Genomic DNA, 22,196 nt, shown 5'->3' with positions numbered 1-22,196 from the left:
AGAATATATAAGCCTAAGTAAACTGTCTATAATTCTCTTGTAAAGTTTAATTCATTTGTTTGCAAAGTGATCTGAGATATCTGGAAAGATTAAGGATTATTTTCTTGCCTTAGCAAAGGTTAGAATCTAGCTGGGAATTCTGCTGCAGTAGTGCTAAAAGGGCTGGTTTCCACAAATGTAAGGAAAACACTAGATTCACAAATACATCATATCTGCATTGAGCACACTGAGTTGTACAGACAAAGTAAGGAGAGAGGAGTACAATCACAGCACTTTTGCACCCTTCTGACACCGTGGGGTTGCTGGGGCTCACGTTTCCTGCAAGAGTAAACAAGCATAATTTGTTATTCTAACACATACCGACAGGAACTGCCTGGTCTGTGTCACCTGTGAGGGGACCAAGCAGGGGCTAGTCCTATTTAAATGTGGTGCAGTTAAAACACTGTCAGAGACTTTTTAATGCCAAAGAATTTTACATATTCCTATTTATATTTTGAAATTGCAGTCACAGTGTTCAGACTTGCCTTTCTCTGCCTAGCAATGTATAGGTGGGATCTTCCATGTACAAGCCAATTTGATATAATATGCTTTTAGGTTCACCACAAAATGTTCTTCCTTACACTGTAAAACTTACCAAGAAGCCGTACAGTATTATGTTACATGGTAATGGTATTTCCAGAAAAAAAAAAAAAAAAAGAATTACACATGAATAAGGCAATGAAAGTATGCAGGTAACCATGGCTACTGTTGTGAACTAAATAACATTTTTTATACAGCTGTGAATATTTGTATTATTGCCAGTTAAGCTGTAGAGCTCAGATTTGAGACAGGGCTGGTAAACACTGAATTCTTGCCTGAAGAAGGTGCTTCCCACAGTGGATGCAGGCCTCTACATCGTGCCACTGCGCATTCTGGTGTAATTTTTTTTGTCTAGTAAACACATCTTACTACCTCAGTCAAAATAATCAAAGTATAACTCTTCATGGCCACTACTCATACTTGACCCTCAGTGACACATTTTGCACAAGGTATTTCCTTTCTTAAGGGTATTTTTATTTCCTCTTGCCATATACCTGTAATTGTAGCTTTTCACACTTTTGAAATAGCTTTGGCTCCATAAAAGAGACTTTTGAAAGATCTTTAAAACATCTGCAAGCAAAGCCCTCAGCTTTCCTTGATTTTCACTGGTGGTAACACCCCCCTTCTTGGTCCCAACAGCATTCCTGGACAAGAAAAGAAAAAACAATTCCAAATGACAGGGCAGATGAGAGGGACCTTTCCTGCTTTGGTATCTTTTCAACTTCCAAGTTCATCCTCCTTAAATCATTCTTCTGTTTACATGTCAGAGTCTCTCTTCTCAAATCAATCATCATCTGAGAAGGAATGGAAACCTAAGGGACATTTCTCCTTACGGAGAAAAGGTACACCCAAAATCAAATTATTTGGAGTAAGCTGACAGTAGTTGCTATACTAAAAGAAAACATAAACACAAAGGCAGTTAGTTAGATGAACCTGTGCTTCCAGTAACATAAACAAAACGAAAATAATGAAACGCCTATTGTAACTAAGTGAAACAGGACTTAGAGCAACATCTCTCTATTCAAAAATTGAGTCACTTCTTCCTTCCAATAGAGCATGAGCCTGAAACCCAAGTGAGTGTTCATTCATTTGCCATGAATTTGTCTCCTTTGCCTGGTCTGGAGAGAGAGGATCATTTCTTAATAAAAGCACTGGCTAATGAAACGCACACAGATTCACCTTGCAGTTCAATCCTTAACAAACTGCCTGTAGCCTCAGGCAAACCACGAATTCCATGTTTTAGTTTCTCCTCTGTAACATGGGGAAAACAGCAACTCTTTTCTGCCAGTCTTTACCTGTCCTGTTCATTTAGGCTGGAAGAAATGTGTGAAGACTAAACATTTCATATTTCTATCAACAGTGCTTAGCTTAAACAGAATTATAGGAGATGTTCTTTAAAATGGTACTAGGTACCAATATCATTATTAATAGGTGAATAGTAAAATATATATAGAGAGAGCATTTATTATGATATATATATATTACTATTCACATTTTATATACATATATAGTGCATAAATATATACTATATATACTATATATACTATATATACTATATATACTATATATACTATATAGCATACAGTATACATATACACTATACATATATATATACACACACACACATATATACTACCTATTGTAAACCTACCACACTGATGTCATGGAGAATAAAACTGTGGGAGGCACAGTAGCATAGGGGTTGGGCAAACAACTGTGAGATCTAAAGACCCACAAACCCTGAGGAAATATAGAGGCAATGACTGTACAAAACAGGGCGCTCTTCTGACTTCTGCAGGCACAAAAATGTTGGAAAAAGAAAACTGCACTGCGAACAGTGATCCTGCACAGTGGTCACAAACCAAATGAAGCTGAATTTCTGCTTGTTGGTCTAGAATAAATGAAGGGTCCCATTTTCAATATACACAAGGGTACTTTTAAACTTCCCTTTCAAGCTTTTTCTCAGTGATGTACAGTATACACAATTATCACCTCCAATTTCTATGGCTCTCTCCAGCTGACTACTATTATCACATCTTTATTTCTGTATTTGGTTTCCTCTGCTTTGCTCACTGTCTTCTCCTCCTTAACAACCTCTAAGGCTATCACTTTCTCTCTTAGCTTCTGACACGTGCATTTCTTCCACCTTCAAATTCCCTCTTCCTTTTCATCCTTCATTCCTCTGCTTCAGAAGCAAAGACCAAAATGTCATCCACCTTAAGTCTCTGATCTAACAATACATATATTCACCTACTAAAATGATTTGCAGCTGTATGTATTTTTAAACAACTTGCAGCCGGTGCACTTTTGTTTGTTAATGGAAACATCAGTAAATCTGTGTATTAGTAAAAAGACATTTTTAATGGATGTTTCCTTTATAGAAAATGGTATCATTTCTCATTTCTTCATTTCAAATAGTGCCTTAAAATACAAAGTTCAGTTAACTGACAAACATATTTCATCTTTCCCATAAATAGTTCATAAAAAATTTCTACATTACATACTGTATTTGCACAAGAAGCCACAAAAATGTGCATGGCAGTGACTCAGCAAGTTGGAAGCCTGCATATAGGGTTTATAGAAAGCTGGTAAAGCTCAAAGTAACAGAAAAAAAAGCTAAAAGCCCCACAATGCAAATAAAATGGCTTCCTGTTGGAAACTAACTTAAGGATATGATTTCAATACTATGGCCATTTTTTATAAGGAAGAATTTCTTTCCTAGGTATATCTGAGCTTTCTTTTCTAGGTGTATCTGAGCTACAGCATGCACCACATCAGCCTAGAGTATTTTATGAAATACCGGGGCACTAATTTGGTATATAGCCATTAAGTAATGTTATTTGAAACGGAGGTCGCTTCTGTTCTACAGCAGAATGGACAACAATACCAACTCTTAACTCTTAGTTGCATTTGCACACACGAACCTCAAAGTAATTTGCAAAAGGCTGTTTGCCTCTTCATTACAACTGAATGACCAGGACACTGAGGCACATGAAAGGGAAACACCTCTGAGCCCCCAGCAAGCCCCCAGCAGGGTGACCAGCGGAGTACAGGCACACACAGTCTGGTTTGGCACAGTGGCTGCCTCGCCTGGGACACTTCATAACCAGAATCAGGCACAGTGCTATAAACCCAGTAACAGCCAGCACTGTTTTCTAATTATCATTACAAAACCCACAAATAAATGAGATACCATAGAATCCCCCCAAAATGCAGACATTAGCTAATAAAGGCTTTCGAACACACACTATACAACTTACCTCAGCTTATTCAGTAAAATAGTGGCAGAACTAGGAATAAAATGGGAATTTAAAAACAGAGTTTAAACAGCACTTCAAATATGCAGTGTTACTTGCTTTGAAGAGAAAGCAAGCTGTGAAGAGTTAAAGGATACCAGTTAATACTGCAACAAAGATGTAAGAGCATACATTAGCCATTGGTCTGCCTTTTGCCATTTTGAGACACCTCCACACCCCGTGCTATTTCTCCATGGTTGGACCTTTTCTTGCTCAGGTAACTGTGGTGTCTGACAGAGGAAAAGTCACCTTAGTCATCCTTATGGTCTCTCTGAGAGAAACAGACACCTCTGGAAGGTGATAGCTTTTCCCAAGCAGGGCACCAGGCTGGGAATTCGGTGCTTTAGGAAAATGTCCAAAGGTAAAAGGGATAATTGTAGACCTGCATGAGTAATGGCAGTGGCTTACACATCTGTCAAAAACATCCTTCATGCTACATGCTGAATATGAGTCTCTTATATCTGAGGAGTTACTAAAAATGTACACTGTTTTCACTTACTTGTATCCATGTGGGAAAGTAATATACAGGGACTGAACTGAACAGCAGTGCAGACATCAGGTTATGTCAAAGCTCGTAGCCCGCAAGGAGCAAAAGTAATTCCCAAGGTTGTCCCTAAATCCTTTATTTCTGCCTATCCGCATGCATAAAACATTACTGCTGTGGCACTACTTCAACACGTTAATCACCTGAATATGAAATTATTTCTCCAAAATTAATTTGGTTTCCAAATCCAAAGAAATGCAAAAAGACAGCAAGTAACAACAAAAAAAGTTACTTTAACAAAGTGGTATTTGTTACAAAAACAAAGTCAAAATATGTCCTTGTATTAGCATTCCTGTAGCAATAATGATCTTGGGATACAGGGAGAAGTAATATTTTTTATTCCACCAACTTCAAGGGCTGGAAAAAGCATATAAGCTTTTGGGCTCAGACTCCCTTCACCAGGTCTGCTGATTCTTCTGGTATTGTGTCCATGTGAAATAACCTACTTTCCAACAATGATAAACAGGTAAAAATCTGGTCACTGAGTTAGTGCATATGCCTTCAATTGAAGGAAAAACTGTCTGCCAAGCTTCAACCAAGTAGATCATAGGTCTGTGAAAAAAAGAATCTAAAAGGATGGAATCCAGTTGCTATAGTGGCAAATTAAACAAATAAATGAGATACCATGGAATGCTGCAAAATATTTGTGGTCTGATTAAGTCATATTTGCCACATGTGTGAATACTAACAGCACAGTTTAGTAAAGTGGGTACAATATCGTATAATCTCACTTTTATTGTATGTACATTCTAATTCTTATCTGAGTGCTGATGAATGGGAAACCAGCATGCCCAAGGACAAATAACATTGCATTTTACTGTAATCATAATGCAAAGGATAGAGCCTTACATACATAAGATGGACAATCGATGCATATTAAGCTACTATACCTTCCAAGAGATATTTGAATCCTTCCCTATGTTTGCATGGCCTGCTAAAGACAGAAACCTTTTTGTAGTTCTTGTCTCCAAGGTGACTTGCATATGGGGAGCTTTAGAGCACACAACCTGTAGCGGGCAGCTGACATACCAAACCTTCCTCAACGTAAGCAATCCTCCCCACAATACATTAAGTTTTTCCAGTGAAATGTTCTCTTTTCTTGATTAAAGACACTGTTTAAACATACTCATCATGAATCATAATCATCTATCACTTACTGTTTGATTCTACAATGTGTCTATGTTCTCTCTCAAAAAAAAAACCACCTCAGGAAAAAAACAAATCTATTATGTCAAAAGATAAAACAAGTGTCTAATTTTAACTGAGAAAGAAGACAGCAGGGCACATAGATTTTTATCAAAAATGTGTTACCAGTTATTAATGCATTGTGCACTGATTTTAAAGTTGAACATTTATTTACATTTATAACCTGCAAACGACGTTATCCGATAAATTGTATAGAAGCACCAGAGAAATGTACCAGCTTAAGCACTGCAAGAGTTGTGCACAGCTCCAGCAGTGACTACAGCTGCACAGAAAGTGAATGTTAAAACAAAGCTGGTGTTCCTAATATTGTCAGAATTATGGGAATGAACCAAATGAGTTTCCATCCCACACTGCTGCTGGTTTAACAGACCTAGCAGTCCAGGGCCAAACTCTGCTTCCAGGAAAACAGCTCAGTACATACTCCACACCCAGAGAAAGGCAGAAAGTCTAAGGCTCCCTTTGTATGTCCTTTTGGGGCTTTTCTTCACTCATTTCTTTTGTGCCTGTAGTAATTGCTTTAGCAATCATTTGTGTAAGTGACTTCAGCTGAAAATATGGCTCTGAGATTTTATTATCAGTATTCCTACTATTACTATAATTATTATTTCCAGAGTTACACCTAGCCTTGTCTGCTAAAGCAGAGAGCGGTTTGAAATACAGATAGTACACCTTCTTACCTGTGCTGCTTCAAATATGTGATCTTCCAGCATGCCCGCAACCCTTAGAAAACAGCACCTGTTTTAATATGCAATGCAACTCACACTTCACAGCTGGTATGAAAAAGTAAAGGCACACTCTGAACAGGCTTGTTTTCAACAGCAGGACTGAAGTTCTGAGGTTCAAAGACAGTCAAGATAACATATGGCATTGTGAGATAAGAATATAGACAGACATGCAAAGACACTGATGCCGTTCTACCGATATCACACAAATATAATTTATATGAACACAAGCCTCGTACTGTTGCATGGTTGCAGGCAGTTTTAATCCTAAACATTTTACAAGGATTTGATGCTCCTGGCATGTCACTGTGCAAATATTACTTCCACTACTCTGTAAACCTGAGTCCAACAGCAACAGAAGCAATTCTCTTCCTCTCACAGGAGCATCAATAAGCCATGTCCTTGCTCTTAACTCATCTAATAACAGATCTCAGGGAAGTCTTCCCAGGGAAGCAATGGAAAGATATGGTAAGAAAGCATACTAGTCATTTCCCCTTTCTTACTTTTCCTTATTTCCTTGCTTCCCCTTTCCTCATCTTTCCCTTACCTCAGGTCCCCTCGAGCATTTTGAGCCTCTTTCACTTTGTCTACATTATTTTGTGGCTCCTTTTTTATTCACTTGCCTCATCTATTTTGCTTTCTTTTCTTTTTTTTCAAGGTAGGAACTGGAAGAGCATCAGCTGACTTTTTGATTCATCTCTTTTCTCTTGCCTGTCTTCTCCTCTCATCAATCTATCTTTCCCTAACCTCCTTTTTTTGTGCTCTCTGACTCCCCTTCTCCTTTGGTAGTCACTCCCACGACTTGGTGTTGACACTACATGCTCCCATCCTCTGTACTAACAGACCGAGTTACATGACCTTGTCAACAGAAAAAGGCAAAACTTCAGAAAAAGATCTCATCTGGGGATTTCAGCTCTCAGACTTCTCATTTGCAATGCTCATGTCTAGAGTAGGGCTCGCGTGCTTAGCTGTTACTAAGTACTCAAAGGTATTTCAGAAAAGGTCCCTCATTAGAACGTGTTGGGCTTGTTCGTACCAGGAGGAGCCTGTATGTGTGTTTTCTCTAGATTACTGGAAATAGCAAATAAGCAGAAACATTAGGCACCTGTGTTCAGTTAGAAAGCTGTCTTCACCTTACCCCCGTGAGTCTCCTCCTGCCGATATATAACATGGTTAAGGCCAGCTTCCTGCTTCACAGAACTGCTGTGCTATGACTGTATTAGGTAAAGGTATTCCTAATGCTCCCAGAGGATGCCACTCAGATCTTCTTCTTTACCTTCCTTACCTACTCATATCAGTTTTCTTTACATAGCAGCCTGTCTCAATTTTCAGGTGCCACGCTGTCACAGGTTTTGACACACCACCAATTTCCAAGCCCTTCACATAAGTAACAGAACATCAAAAAAATCTTTTAAGCTGCTGCTGCTTTCTCTCTAGAGCAGAGGGATAATGGATACTACTGTATTCACGCTTCAGTGGGGGAACTGGCAGATAATGAGGAGAGATACCAGACAGAACCGCATAACTACAGCATGAACATGCAATAAGTGTACAAACCCAACAACATTATTTTCACAAGTTTTGCAAATATTCTGGGTCCCCAGGCAACCAGCTTCAATCGTTCTTTCCATCAGATAGATGTTTAAATAAGAGCCATCTAGGGGTGGCTATTCTGTTGGAAATTAAATTACAAATTTTCCCTGATTTGTATCAGAAAACTTTGCAAGCCATGTAACAAACAGGAACTCCTTCCTGGAGCACTGAAGATTTTATTCACCCCCAACATATGAAAATATTACAGATAAAGTAAGAAGAGCACTTGAGCTGGAATATCCTTGAAAGCCTTAAATTAGATTTAGAAACAAATCTCAGAAAAGGGTAAGTATCTTCCAGACTTAAGCATGAGGTATTATCAAGGTGCCATACCTTGTACAAAAATAGCCCACACATGGGATATTGCTGTATTAGGCAAGCATCCTCATGAAGTATAATGCACTGTTTCTAATGAGTCATATCTGAAAAGGATTTTTAGGGCAACATGCTAGGTGGAAACACTTTGCTGGAAAAAAGGACATCTCCTTGTTTGTCCATCAGAGTGAGCACCGTGCAGCAACCCACCCAAGTAATGATGGAGAGATAGGTTTGTCAAAAAACTCACCGGTGTTGGACCGTTCAATCTTTATATGCCAGGTTACTATGAATTTTGATCTTTGCATGGCTTTTCTATTTTTTGACTTGCTGAATCACCAAGGAAAAAAGCCTTCCGCCAGAAAAACAAAGCAACAAACAAGCCAAGGCCACTGGACCTAAGACAAGGCTGCCAGGAAGAACAAATTGGGAGATGGCCGGAGGGACTCCTTTACCACTCTCTAGTGGGCTGAGCTTTTTCAGCTGAGCAGCCAGTAATAAGAAAAGAGAGCCAACTTGTGAAATAAGCAGAGATGTACCACTTGGACAGACTCCTTCCTCTCCATAACTTGTCTTCATCTGCTATTTGTCCCAGGTTTTGTGCATTCTCTTGAATAAAAAGACAGAGGGCATGTCTTTCTAGGAATGCCTTTTTTGCCCAAAAGCAGCATAAAAAGAACAGAGTACAAAACTGAAAGAGCTTTCAATAGATTGTAGCGGCACAGAACGCACACAACAATTTTCTAACTCCATAGAGGCAGAGTACATTCCCCTTCCCCCTTCCCTGACCTCTCCTCTAGAGTTTTCCTATGAAGACAATTCTTTGTTTCTGACTTCCAAAGCCACTGAACTCCTCAGTAAGTAATTTCTATCTCTGTATTTTACTTTCCTTGCCACGAACAAAAGATGATTCACATTTTTAAAAGAATTTGGGACAGTGTCTGTGAAAAACAAAGAAGGACTCTCGCTGAAATGGTATGCTAACTTGGACAGATACTGCATGCAGTCCTGCCATGTAACCTGGCTCAAAATCAGCAATGCTCAAGCTGAAATTAATTCAGTCTCCAGATCTGTTTATGTGGGCATTGATCAGAATAGGGGCAACCACTAGTTTTATAGTCTGTTCTAATACTGAAGGGAATATAACTTGTGGAAACAAATGTTATCCACACATGATCCTGCCCAGTCCCAACACAAAAAGGTGCAATGAATGAGCCGATAAAAATCCTATTACTATGACACACTAGTTTTAAACACTAAAGGTTAGCTTTTAATTAAAAATTCCTAATACTGATAGAGATCAGATAGACAGCCATCAGAAATGGGAAGAATATTTCCCATGGAAAATATGCCTGTGGAATTAAGGGTTGATATGGATCCAACGAGCAGGACATTCCCAAGAACACGAACAACATCGTTGATGGAAGAGTTCAGTAATCCAGCAACTAAAATTGTAGCCAGCAAAGATGAATTCATCTGCATAAATAATAAAGACAGGATGTGAACTTGACACTTCAGAAATAGACCAGCCCTATTCTCCAACAGCTCTCTTCAGACAGGTAGTTATTTCTACTGACAGAAGCTTAACCTCAGCTACCCACATGTGCTCCTTCACACAATAAACAGAGATGAAATCCTTGTCCTGCTGAAATCGACAGCAACCCTGCCACTGATTTCCCCTGGTCATTTCTCAAGTCTCAGGGATGCCAGTGGTTATGGATGAATCGACTGACTGAGATGATGAAATATATCAGTTTTATGACACAGTAAAACTCTGTTAGTGATGCCTTTCACAGGTGTATGAATCTGTATGTATGAGGTACCATGAGGCACCACTTACTACACAGATTTTTCTATAGACGGGAATTATACTTTTAATCATTATGGAGGGTGTATGTATATATATGTAATAGAAATACAGTTATTGACATTATATGCAATTTCATGGTAAATACTTCGTGGCTTCTATCTTTGTGTGCACTCATGAGCCTCTTCCTGTTTCTATGAAGCTTTATAAACAATATTAAGACTGAATTGGTAATGGAATTGCATAGCTGTGAGGTTCATTTCCGTTATGTTTTCCATGTCTAGAGAGGAATTTTTTTTATAATTAGGAATTTTTTAGATGTTGAAAAAGTTTCACTATGAAAAAGTGACAGCTCTTGAGTATTAGCAAGACATTACTATGTATTCAAGAAAGCAGGGTTTTTTTTAACTATAGACAATGTTGTAACTGCATAGGAGGGATGGGAAAGAGTGGGGGAGAAAAAAGGGGGATGGGAACTAATTATTATAACCTAACAAAGTAGCAGACACTGCTGCCCAAACCACTGCTGCTTGGGCTAATGCACTGAATTGGGCCAACCCTTCAAACAATTTCTTCATACAGCCTTCAAGATCCTTCCAAAGCATGAATACTCCCAAATATTTTTATACATGTCGATATTAGTAATGGAAATCTGATTGCTATTATTACAGCCAGTTTTCATGAATCTTCATTCCTTTTATACCTGTGGATCTTGCAGGCTGATGTTCAGAGTTGAGCAAGTTGTTACAGCTGCTCATAATACATCTGTCAGAAACTTTTGAAAATATGACTTTTCAGTTAAAGCAGGGAATCTTTTTACTGTGGAAATAGTTTTACATTTTCCACTTTTTGTGGCTTTTTTGTGATAAATACGTGTTTACTGCTGTGAAAAAACCTGGATGGAGTGTTCACAGGTGAAGTAACACTTGATCTCAGATTCTTAGGAGCTGCACCTGGCACTGCAGGGGAAGCTCACAGGGAAGAGGAATTCATCAGCAAAAGGACCCACCTCTCACTGACAGATTTCTTTCTGCCAAGGTTGATGAATCTCGTGTGTGAATTTTGTTGTACAAGGTTAGGCTCCAGTACAGCTACCCTTGCGTTCAGAAAAATTGTCACTGACTCTGCACAGCTGCTGTCAAAACGTGCAGGAAAAGATGGAAATAAATGTTCATTTCAGTAAAAAACAACAGCCAGGGGTCCTGACTTTTCTAAAACTGTATTCCCAGAGGTCCTACCCTTTCACCAAGGGGACCTCTATCAGATTCTCTAAAATCTGCCATGTCAAAATTATAACTACTACTAAGTGAGATGCTAGCATCCTGAAAGTAGTTTAAGAACCCCTTCATATTGTGATGGGCAATGCATCAGAATTAATTAGTGTGAAAGCCGGTAAAGATAAAACGATGGCTAAAACAACAGAAAGAATTAGACTGAAAGGTGGTGAAAAGCCCAACAGCCATAAGCTTTCTCTGTGACTGAGCTAAAGGAACTCTTGGACAAATGGAGACTGATACAGCAAACAATTCCTTTACAAAAGTCTTTCAAAAATGCCTTCTACAATATTTCAAGTTGGAAAAAAAAAGTCTTTTCATAACACTCTATTATGTCCAAGAATCTCAAACAAAAGCCCTCTTTAGATATTTCAGTAAGTATACATTTCTACAGAGCAACATGAGTTTGAATTGCCTTTTAGTTATGGCACAGAGGAGACTTCCTGAATACATAGGGCTGCTTGTTGTCAACCCCTTCACAGTGCTCATTCATAAAAAAATGTTATAGGTTAGGCACCTTCAGTATGTGGAATGTCACCTGGAAGAAATGTCATCAGAACTGGCACTGATGCGTGGGGAAAAAATCAATGTATGTATGGCTTGGCAGTGTTTGCAAGTGTTCAGTTTGTGACCTCAAAACTCAAGGGAGGACAGTCTGAACAAACACAGAAGGAGTCATCAGGCTCTTTCCTCAGCTCTACACATACACGACATCATGCTGTGCCTTTCAAAACATTGTAGAAGTGTAGTACCTAGCAGAAGCTGACGCTCCTCTTGTCAGTATTAACTCTCATATTGCTCCTTTAACATGCAATTTAGGGAAAATCAAGAGCAGTGACATCTGCCCCACCCCACAAAGGACCTATTTATCAAGTGCAGCAGTAGTAGACAACTCTTGATATGCTGTGGTGATAAAGTACTCACACCCTGAAGGATAAGCTCTGCTGTCATCTACTGATGAGCACCAGTGCCAAATGGTTTGCCATGCCCCAGTATGGAAAACAAAGTCATAACAAAACATTTTGCACAGACACAACTAGAGAAGCAAACATGACACTTTTCAGCTCCAAATGCTACATAAACAGTCTAAGTACCTGCTGGCAAAGTGTGTCCTTATCATTCCCTTAACACTTAAACATATAGTTGAGAGAAAGCATGTCCAACTTGACATACCAGAGAGGGATGAAAAGGTTCTTCTCAAGAAACTACTTCTATGATTACCAATGCAACAATTTTGAAACTCTGCATTGATGGCATAGAAGTCCACATTATTAAAAATACTCAGATACAGGTTCTGCTACACAAGTCTGGTGTGCTTGAGAAATGAGTAATTACTTCTATTTTTTTTTTTCTAAAAACATACAAGTTCAAAAAGCATAGTGCGATTTTTTGAACAAGCATTTTAACCAAAACATTTTCATCACAAATTATACTTCGGTAGAACAGTAAAGAATCACTCAGTTAAGTGTTTCTGTCATTTTAGAGCAAGATTTGTCAAAGTCAGGACTTCAGTAGAAGAGTCTCTTTTGATTAAATTTCCTCATGACGAGGGTGACAGTGCTCTGGGAAAGGTACCTTATCACAACAGCTGATTCCCACAACTAGCATGGGACTAGGAAAAGTTCAAATCTCCACTGTTTCAACCCAATAGAGATTCAAATTTGACTCAAGAGTCAAGGAAGGAAAGATGTTATTCTTACTTGCAAACAATGCTCCTTAATCACTTCTGGGGGGATTAGCTCTAAGTGTATGCAGAGTCATGCACAGGGAAATCAGTGTCTTACACTTCTGTTTATGCAAGGAAGTGTTTGAGTTACTTTACTCACCATTCCGTGATTTAGCCACGCTGGTATAAAATTATCAAGCAGCTTTGGGTAAACCAGTTCCCTGTCATAGATATAGATGCTCCAAAACATCGTCACAACAAACTAAAGAAAAAAAACAAAAGACAAGACATTTAAAAATACATGCTTCTGAACAATTAGCCACACATTTTAGATAGCAAAATGAGGCATTTAGCAAACGATCTATGGACAGACATGGATATTATTGCTCTTTGACCAAATCCTGCTTTAATAAACAGTGTTCATCTGGATTAATATTTGCATTCACAAGAATTTTGACCTTTTTTTTTTTTTTTTGACTTTCAGCCTGGAAAAAACCTCATTTTTTACTTACATGCCTGTGGCCAAATTACTACTCAGTACTAAACTTTAGTAGCAGATGTAGCACATAAATAATGTTTCACCACTAACAGGATAGAAAACAAATGGAAAATCAGGTAAAATATCACTTGGAATTCATAGAACATATAAATATGAAACATTCTACCCTGAACAAAAGCCTATAAACTCCCCTTTGCACTTTTCTGTGTCAGCCATCAAAATAGTAGCTTTAAAAAAAAAAAAAAAATTAACCTTTTACTACTCTGCATACAATTCATGGACTGGAATCTGCAGAAAAGAGGACTAGTATCCTGCTCGTTTGTTAACACAAAATTTGACTTAGTTCTTGTCAGAGACTATTCACCAGGAGCCCAGTGAAAGACCACTGTTTCCTCTAGGCTGAGGACAGGATGGATGGCTCAGATAAAGTTTGCATTAGGCTAAATTTTTGCCAAAGTGTGCAGAAATTATTCTTTAAAGATTCCTTGATGTCTGAAAAGCGAAGACAATATAAAGCTGCAAAAATATACAGAAATAATAGTTTTAGCTTACCTTAGCTGGGGAAAGAACAAAGTAAGTAATCTTTTAATTAAAACAATTCTTTCTCACCTTGAATTTGAGCCTGTTTTCTAGTAATAAAAGGCTTATTGTTTACAGCAGTAAAACCCAATACCTGGCCCAGGAGTGTTTCAGTGACCGTTTTTAGGGGAATTCTACACAGTAGCGACAAGTCCAAGTTTAAAGCTTGAGAGGCACCAGACAGCACTTTCACTGAGATCAGCAGGTCAGTCCATCCAAAGACGTGGCCCATGATTTTATGAGTAATTTGGGGGGTCAGTAAAAGAAAATGCAAGAAATACGGGGCCACCACAGCAAAATCAGCAAATTACTAGTGTGTGTGACAGCATAGGTGTAAGTTGTTTCATATGCTTCTGACTTCGGAGAGCTTAAATTCAGGTTGCAGTTTATCAATGGCACCTTGTTCTAACCACAGGCATGCCGGCCAGCCAGTTATGTGAATGACCTGAACCAGTACACTGTTCCCTCAGTGTGCATACAGTACATAGCTTCTTAGTTTCCAACACACTTGTCCATCTGTTATGATAGCTATTGGTGCCTGCTCAGAATAAGCTTGGACTATTTGACTAGTGCACAGAGGACAGAGGGGAAAAAAAGAGTTATGATGGACAGCCTGAAAAATACTGCAAATATAACGCACCCCACAAGAAGTCTCTCTTCTGGGCCAGCCTTGGCATTGGCACAGCCTAGCTCTTTACGCACCTGCTGACATGTAAGTGCCAGGATATGAATAGCTGAACAGCAGGGAAAATGGAAGCAAAGTATCCTCTTCTCTACAGGCTTCCTAGAAGTCATGTATTATCACAGTGGGTCTCTGAGAATCTGCTAAGACCAACTGGGACATAAAAGCATATTCTCAGGTGCATGAAGACCAAGACTGACAATGCTTTTTTCCAAGGAAGTCTTACAGCAAGAAGAATCACCCAGGATTAGGTTGAACTGACTGCAACAAAGCTGGCAAGCTTTGACCTGTGATTTTTGTGTGGAGCAGAATAAAACAATAGACTTTGCCAAGGAGGTAAAGATAAGAAAAGAGGGGACATGCCATCTGTCCCTTAACCAAAGTCAGCCAATGGATGGAACAGGATCAGCCTAGCTGGTTGCAGCCATCTGGAGCTACAGACGGCAAATGCTGCTTAGCAAAGCACTATCACAAGGCAGCCATAAGGTAAAGGAAGTGCGCAAAACCCAAGGTGTTACAGCACTAACCTGTCTCAGAGCATGACCCAACATGAGACTAACACAACGCCCTGGGGAAGATCCCTTCCAGTGTCTGAATGGTTCACCTTACCTTTCCTTATAATTAGTTCATTTGGATAAAATGAGCTATAAAAATGAACTATTGCACTATGAACCAAAACGAACTAAAAATGAACTGTCTGGCTAAAAAAAAAAAAACCTGTAACAAGAATGGATAAAAAAAAACTGTAACAGGAACTTGCTACTTAGCTACCTTGGCTGCTTCTGAATTTGTTTACTTTGATTAATGAGCAACTATTGGTCTGGTACTTCTAAATCACCTCTACTATGCTTACACTTAGGTACTGGTAGACTTTTATTTGGGCTGGGTTTTGCCAAGATCACACATGGTCATGCAGTGCCAGATCATGATACAATTGAGTTGCTTCTTTACACTGCCTGTGTAAGGCTCCATCAGAACAGCAGCTCTGTCGCTCATGCTGCCTTCCTTGTGGCACAATTCATCACTGTTGTGGAGACAGTCATGGCACTACCCTCACCTCCCAGGCTGAACAGGCTGCTCATACACAGCAGGCATATTTCAGGGAGTCAAATATTTTATTTTCTTTTGTTCCCAAGGTGAAATGGCAAAAATGTCACCCTTCCACTTCCTCTTCAGAAAAGCTCGAGGCCCAGAATTCAAGGAAGAAAACAGGAGACTCATAAGATTGCCAGCTTTCCAAAGACAGGTATCACTTGGTTAAACATAAGGTTAAACAACTTATAAAAGAATGGAAGAGTCCCTCATTTGCTACTTATCTTCTCTAGGGTCATTATAGACCAGAGGGACCTCAAATTTGCAAACAGACCTTGGAAACGGTTTGAAAGTGTGGAGCAGCTCGCTTGCCACAGGCATAAGTATTGCTAAACAAATACACAGCAGCAGAAAAAAATCAAGGCTGAAAACTAAACTCTGTTTTCCCAGTTAAGGAGATATTCCTTGAGTTTTTGTCCTTTGTCTCTGAAGCTTCAGAGGACATGAGAAGAGCATGTGGCACTGCCAAGGGAAAAATTTTAAAGAACAAGTTGGGAAATGGTTGATGATTCAAAAGGGAAAACAAGAGGCTTTATCAAAACACCACAAATGGAAGCAAGTAGAAACTACGAGAGGAAAGCCAGTGAAAAGAATTGCATAATTTGCTGTTTTACATGAGCCCGACCAAGAAATGTTATGCAAACGAAGAATGAACCCAGTGGAACTATATTTTCCTGCACTGTGTGTTTTTGTTTCTGGCTGGGCTACACAGCTCAGTTCACTCATTTCCTGGATGGCCTCATGACAAAGAAAAAAAAAAACCCAACCCTTTGACCTTGACAAAATTTCTTCTAAGTACTTCTTAAAGGTAAGCTTTCTGGCTATCTCCCAAGACATTTGCAGTTAACTGTGAGTATAAATATATCATTTGTGAGCCTCTTTGAGGGTTAAAGGCATTACACGTAGAAGCAAAGTGTTACTAAAGGTAGATCACACTAAGCACAAATTTGCATGGTACTGGCTTTAGGTGGGATCTAGTGCTAGCACAGTATCACACCAAATGAATTCCAGAAAGGCCAGTGAAGGAAATCACAAGGAGTGGGAACTGAAAACCAGGGAAGACTTTCCTCGGAGAACAGAGTTCAGGAGGCAATGGCATCACTGCTTGCTCATGCTCCCATCACCAGCTACCACAACACTACAGATGAAGACAAAATCTAGACTAGAGAGATTTTGACGTGGTCAAGTCAGTAATGGAAATAAAAGTATTTTGTAGTCTGGTCAAATAACAAGGTAAGTAGGAGACTGGAGCAAATACCTACACATCTTTTCTTGGGATAAGATCCCAGATCAGCATTACTGATGATCTACAGAAGTAGAAGATTACTTTTGACTGTATCAGTAAAGAGAAACAAGAGATAAGAAAGCATGCTTGGCTTTTTTTTGTATCACAGATTTTTATAAGCATAAAAGTATAATATAAAAAATATGAGATAATTCTTGTCAGTTTAGATTCAGACCCCAAAAGAGCTATTAAAGCTACATGATATAAACCCTCAATGGTAGAGTTTGTGATTTTCTAGGCAGCAATCTCTTTTCTAATATGTAACAGTATCAATTTTCTTTCTTATTATTATTTCAATTAAACACAGTCCTAAACTAGAAATGCCTGCTTTGTCTCTTCTTCCTCTTGTTTAGTACAAATTATAAGAAACATATTGATAAAACCATATACAGTTTACATGAAATGCTAATTAAACACAGAAACTCGCCAACTTCAAGATCTGTCAAACAAACAGAAAAAAGTAGGGATAGTCTAAAACACTGGTGTAGTCTCTGACTTTAAGTGTGTCTCGCACTTCTCTAGCAGTGTAAATTATTCCCAATATAAATCTCCTTTACACTGATAAAAGGGGGGTAAGTGCAGCTAGTATAGTTGAGAATTGGTAATAAACTTCTAAAGTGTCCATGCAAGCCTTTTTCTTCAATGGATGCTTCCTGATCTCTTAGGCATTTAAGTAGTAACCCAGGCTTACAATAAACTGAAAAAGGGCCAGGAAGTGTTGCCCACAGACTTTTCATGGAATAAAGCTTTACTGCATAGAAAATTGGTCTATTGATTTCTGATTTCATTATTTTAAGAGTCATATTAAGAAGAGCAACAATGGGTAAACAGTAGTCATTGTGTCCTTCAAAGAAATTCATATTTATTTCTCGATGCTTCTAAACAAAACGATAGGTTGGCAATGCAGTTTTATCTCAGCCCCCAAAGATACACAATGCATAAAACAACACTGGAGAGAGATGATCTGCGGCAAAGATTTTGCAAGATCTGATTTGTTGCAAAGCCACCCAAGGAGATTGTTTGCCCTTGGGCTGGTTCTTTCCCCTCCTCTGGAAGGTGGGAGGAGATTGGTGGTCAGACTTCCCAAGTGGTTTATATGTAAGACTTCTTTAGGAAGTACTAAAAATGAAATACTTTATTTTGTTACCTCTTTGTTTTCACACATCATTGTTTGACTTGGGAGTGGAAACCCCTTTTCTCATCTGTTTTTCAGAACAAGTCATCTCAAGGGCTTCAGTAAGCAGGGAATACAGAAAAAATTGTGTTGAATTGCTCTTGAAAAACTACAGTTAGGGGGCTTTAAAATGTTCCCCCAGTATTTGCATTATTCCCTAAACATGCCCTGTGTAAAACACTGAGCAATAAAAATAATTTAGATGTTAAGGGAACTGACAAGTACTTAAGCATGACCACTGCTGTTACATTAGAAATCCAACAAGGATTTTATTCACATCTGTCCATTTTTATGTATGAAGGTTCCCTTGTGTCGCTGCTGGAAACCACTGAGAAGCTCCATGGAGAGCTAGGTGGGTGAGTCTCAAAGAAAGAAAGTCTGCATTTGAACTTCTTTTGTTCTGGTTTGGGTTTTTTGTTTTGTTTTGGGGTGGTTTGGTTTGGTTTTTTTTAGGAAGCTGTTGAGAGAATATGGGAAACAAGGGAACTTTAACTTTTTTTCTGCAGACACTCCGGTGTTTAATATCTTCCTTCTAACAAGCACCTCCGCATACCAAAATTTCACTGGGTATTTTCTTACACATAAATAGCTCTTTAGAGAACAAAGTCATTGTTAGATGTTTGCTACTTTCAGGCCCTGAACTCTTCCTACCCATAATCCCACTGAAGAGCAGCCCACAGTGGCTGGCAGTCCCTCAGGCAAGGCTTTGGCAAGTGGTAGCTGTGGTGTGATGGGCACTGCTGGAGAAGATCAGGTCTCAGGAAGGAGCGGAGGCCAGTGTTAAGTTATGAAGGGCTGCTGTTTGCCTCCCAGTAGCCAGGAGAAGAAACAACAATGAAAACAACCTTTTTAGGCTTTTCTCATAAGAAGTAAAGTGAAATAATATGTGGTAGTCACTTGGTACCCCTCACTACAGAAAAGCTACCTTTGGAAATGGACAGCATCTGCCCAATGAGCATGGCCACTTCTTACTATTTTCTGGATTTCTTTTTTTTTTTTTTTTGGTTAAGACTTAAGTTGTTTCTGTATGAAAACCTAGCTGAGGTATGCAACACATCTCTAGAGAACTGCTGACCTGTAAATGTTGCAACAGTACTTCTAATGCAGGCAATGGCTAGCTGCCATTCCTCGCTTACTGGTGGTGGCAAGAGAAACAACGCCTGAAAGAAATGTGCAGAACTGACAAGACAAAGTGAATCTGAAATTCTCCAAGATCTTGAAAGTTTTCAAGGTGAGGAACACTGTGGGGGTGCAGGAGCACACAGACAACAGTACAGAGCTAAAACAGTGGCAGGAGAGAATCCCTGAATCCTGAATGGCATGGGAGCGCCAAGGAGAGTGTGCTTTGATGCACGTAAAGGCTTACACTTCTAGAATGAAAAAGGCACTTAAATAAAATGAAAAAGGCACTCTTTAAATAAAGACAAATAATGTAATATTGTTCTCCTTCACTTCTACTATCAACACAGTAGGAAAAGCATGTGTTGCTAATCACAATCACAACTACTTCTAATTCCCAATCTCCCTTAAAATATAAATGTAACATATAATGTTGACCAGAGGGATGGTGCACCCCTCCTGTGAAAACAGCTGAGAGAGTTGGGGTTGTTCAGCCTGGAGAGGAGAAGGCCCTGGAGGAACCTTACAGCAGCCTTCCAGTGCCTAAAGGGGGGCTACAAGAAAATTGGGCAGGGACTTTTTACAAGAACATGTAGTGACAGGACAAGGGGGAATGGCTTTAAACTGAAAGAGGGCAGATCTAGATTAGATATTAAGAAGAAATTCTTTACTGTGAGGGTGGTGAGGCACTGGAAAGGTTTGCCCAGAGAAGTTGTGGATGCCCCATCCCTGGAAGTGTCCAAGGTCAGGCTGGATGGGGCTTTGAGCAACCTGGTCTGGTGAAAGGTGTCCCTGCCCATGGCAGGGGGTTGGAACTGGATGATCTTTAAGGTCCCTTCCAACCCAAACCATTCTATGATTTTATGAAATTTCTGCACCCATAAAAATACATATTTGCAAGCCTGTTTACGCACTTATTTTTTTACAAAAATTGTATTATTTGATGTAGTTTCCTCTACCATGTCTGGAGAACTGCAGTCTGTCACCCCAGCATGAACTGTGACAGCTCCCAAGAGGTGGGCCAGCAAGTACAATAAGGGAAGGTTACCTGCTGGGTTTTTATGAAAGAAATACCTGCAAAGTTTCACATATGCTTTGCATTTTCTAACTTTGTGAAAGGATCCTGTATTTCTTCATGCATTGTGAAATCCCACAGAAATGGTGAAATCACATTTTAACGAAGCATCTCTTAAATATACAAAATTATACATGATAGATTGATATGTTAACTGCTGTCAATTGACAATAAGTGATCAGCTTTTGTGAAACAGTACAACTTTAGAGACCTCATCTAGTAGTCCTACGATGAAAAAAAATTGTTTCTAGTTAATTTATTTTGAACTACTGTACACTGAAATAAAAACCTAGAATTAAAGCCTGACTGTGAATTACAATAAAAGCAATACTTTAATGAAAGGTTCACACATTTTTTTTAATGTAACCTAAACTTAGACTGACATAGATCACACTTCCATGTAAAAACCCATGACATTCTGTAGTTTTGGCTGCTTTCAAAGTGTGGTATGAGACACATAAAGACACTCAGCACCTTTTGCCACTGACAGCAATGTCCCAGTGGAGTAGGACCTGATCCAAAAAATAGTTTTCTCTTGAAAAAGACATGTAAAACCAATATTTTTCCATACCTTGTGTGCTTTTTTACATTACTGACAACCCCCTTGTTTTCCTATCCCATTTCTTCTGTCAGCCCTGAATCCCCTATGGGATTAACAGGGAGCAACCTGGACTCTCACTTTCCTTCTTGCCCATGACAAGACGGCTTACTGCCTGAACTGTGGTCAGGTTGTTACAGTGTGAAACATGCCACAGCCAGCCCTCCCACTACTCCCAATTATGACACACTGTGCAGAAAAAGTCCAAATTGATTCTCAAGATGCTGCTGGTACAATTCACATTTGAAATAACTTGCACAATCAAGTTCCTATTGTAAAGTACATATTTTTAATGAACCAAAAATCATTTCAGCAACACCAGCGCTCCCTTACACCTGTGAAAAACAAGAGTTGTTAAAATTTTCTCTACCATTTTTCCCTTTCTGCAGTCTTTTGCAGAGAGGTGGGAAAGCCTTTTAGCCAGAAAACAATCAGTAAATAACACTGCTCACCCAATTTGTAAAGACATGGGCAGATTAACACCACACTTACCACTCCAACAGGGAAAGCTAGAACAGCCATCACCCAGTCACGGAGGGAAATGAGTTTCTTCAGCTGCCTCTCTTGCTCTTGACTGTCATTTCCTTTAGTGAGAAGACTGGACAGGTCAGTCAAGACGCAGATCCCGAAGAAGACAGCCTGGATAACCTGCACGGAAGGGGAACACACTCTTGAACACAGAGAAGACCAGACCTTTGGCAGAGAGCAGGCTGGACACAGGTACACATGAGGAATATTGCCATGAAATTGACATGGAAATTGACACGGGAAAACATCAGCCCCTTAAACATGGGTAGACTGTGTGCACATAAAAGCCACTTGCGCTTCTAGACTGAAAGCCCTGCACACACCTTGCTGCTCATGTATGGGGGGAATCGATGTGAGTGGAAGGAAGGACTTCCCACCCTCACCTCAGATATTTGCCACCCGCCAGGGACTGAACTGCAGCCACCCCTTCCTGCTTAACTCCATGCAACTTGGCCCCAAAGCCATAGCATTTACCTCTGAGGCGGAAAAAGTGAGGAACACTCCCTGCAAAAAGAAAGGAAAGACAAAAGAAAAGTGGTTCTTTCCCTTGCACCAGGAGGTCT

The 22,196-nt window shown here is 39.4% G+C and overlaps 1 protein-coding gene across 4 annotated transcripts in view; it reads right to left on the bottom strand.

The window, feature by feature from the left end:
• Nucleotides 1-22,196, bottom strand: part of AIG1 (androgen induced 1) — a 127,976-nt gene that overhangs the window by 67,217 nt on the left and 38,563 nt on the right. For 3 of the 4 annotated variants that reach the window (XM_055809590.1, XM_005230172.4, XM_027796608.2), the window contains 2 exons: nt 21,598-21,753; nt 13,163-13,264 (listed from right to left, as the gene is read on the bottom strand). In XM_055809590.1, the coding sequence (XP_055665565.1) occupies nt 13,163-13,264; nt 21,598-21,753 (258 nt within the window). Of the gene's footprint in view, nt 1-1,166; nt 1,224-13,162; nt 13,265-21,597; nt 21,754-22,196 lie in introns of those variants that run through there. The other variant, XM_055809591.1, reaches the window with a different exon arrangement.

The sequence above is a fragment of the Falco peregrinus genome, chromosome 7 (assembly GCF_023634155.1).
Source record: "Falco peregrinus isolate bFalPer1 chromosome 7, bFalPer1.pri, whole genome shotgun sequence".
Lineage (NCBI taxonomy): Eukaryota > Metazoa > Chordata > Aves > Falconiformes > Falconidae > Falco > Falco peregrinus.
Note: the sequence above shows the minus strand (reverse complement) of the source record. Positions and strands in the feature narration are given on the sequence as shown.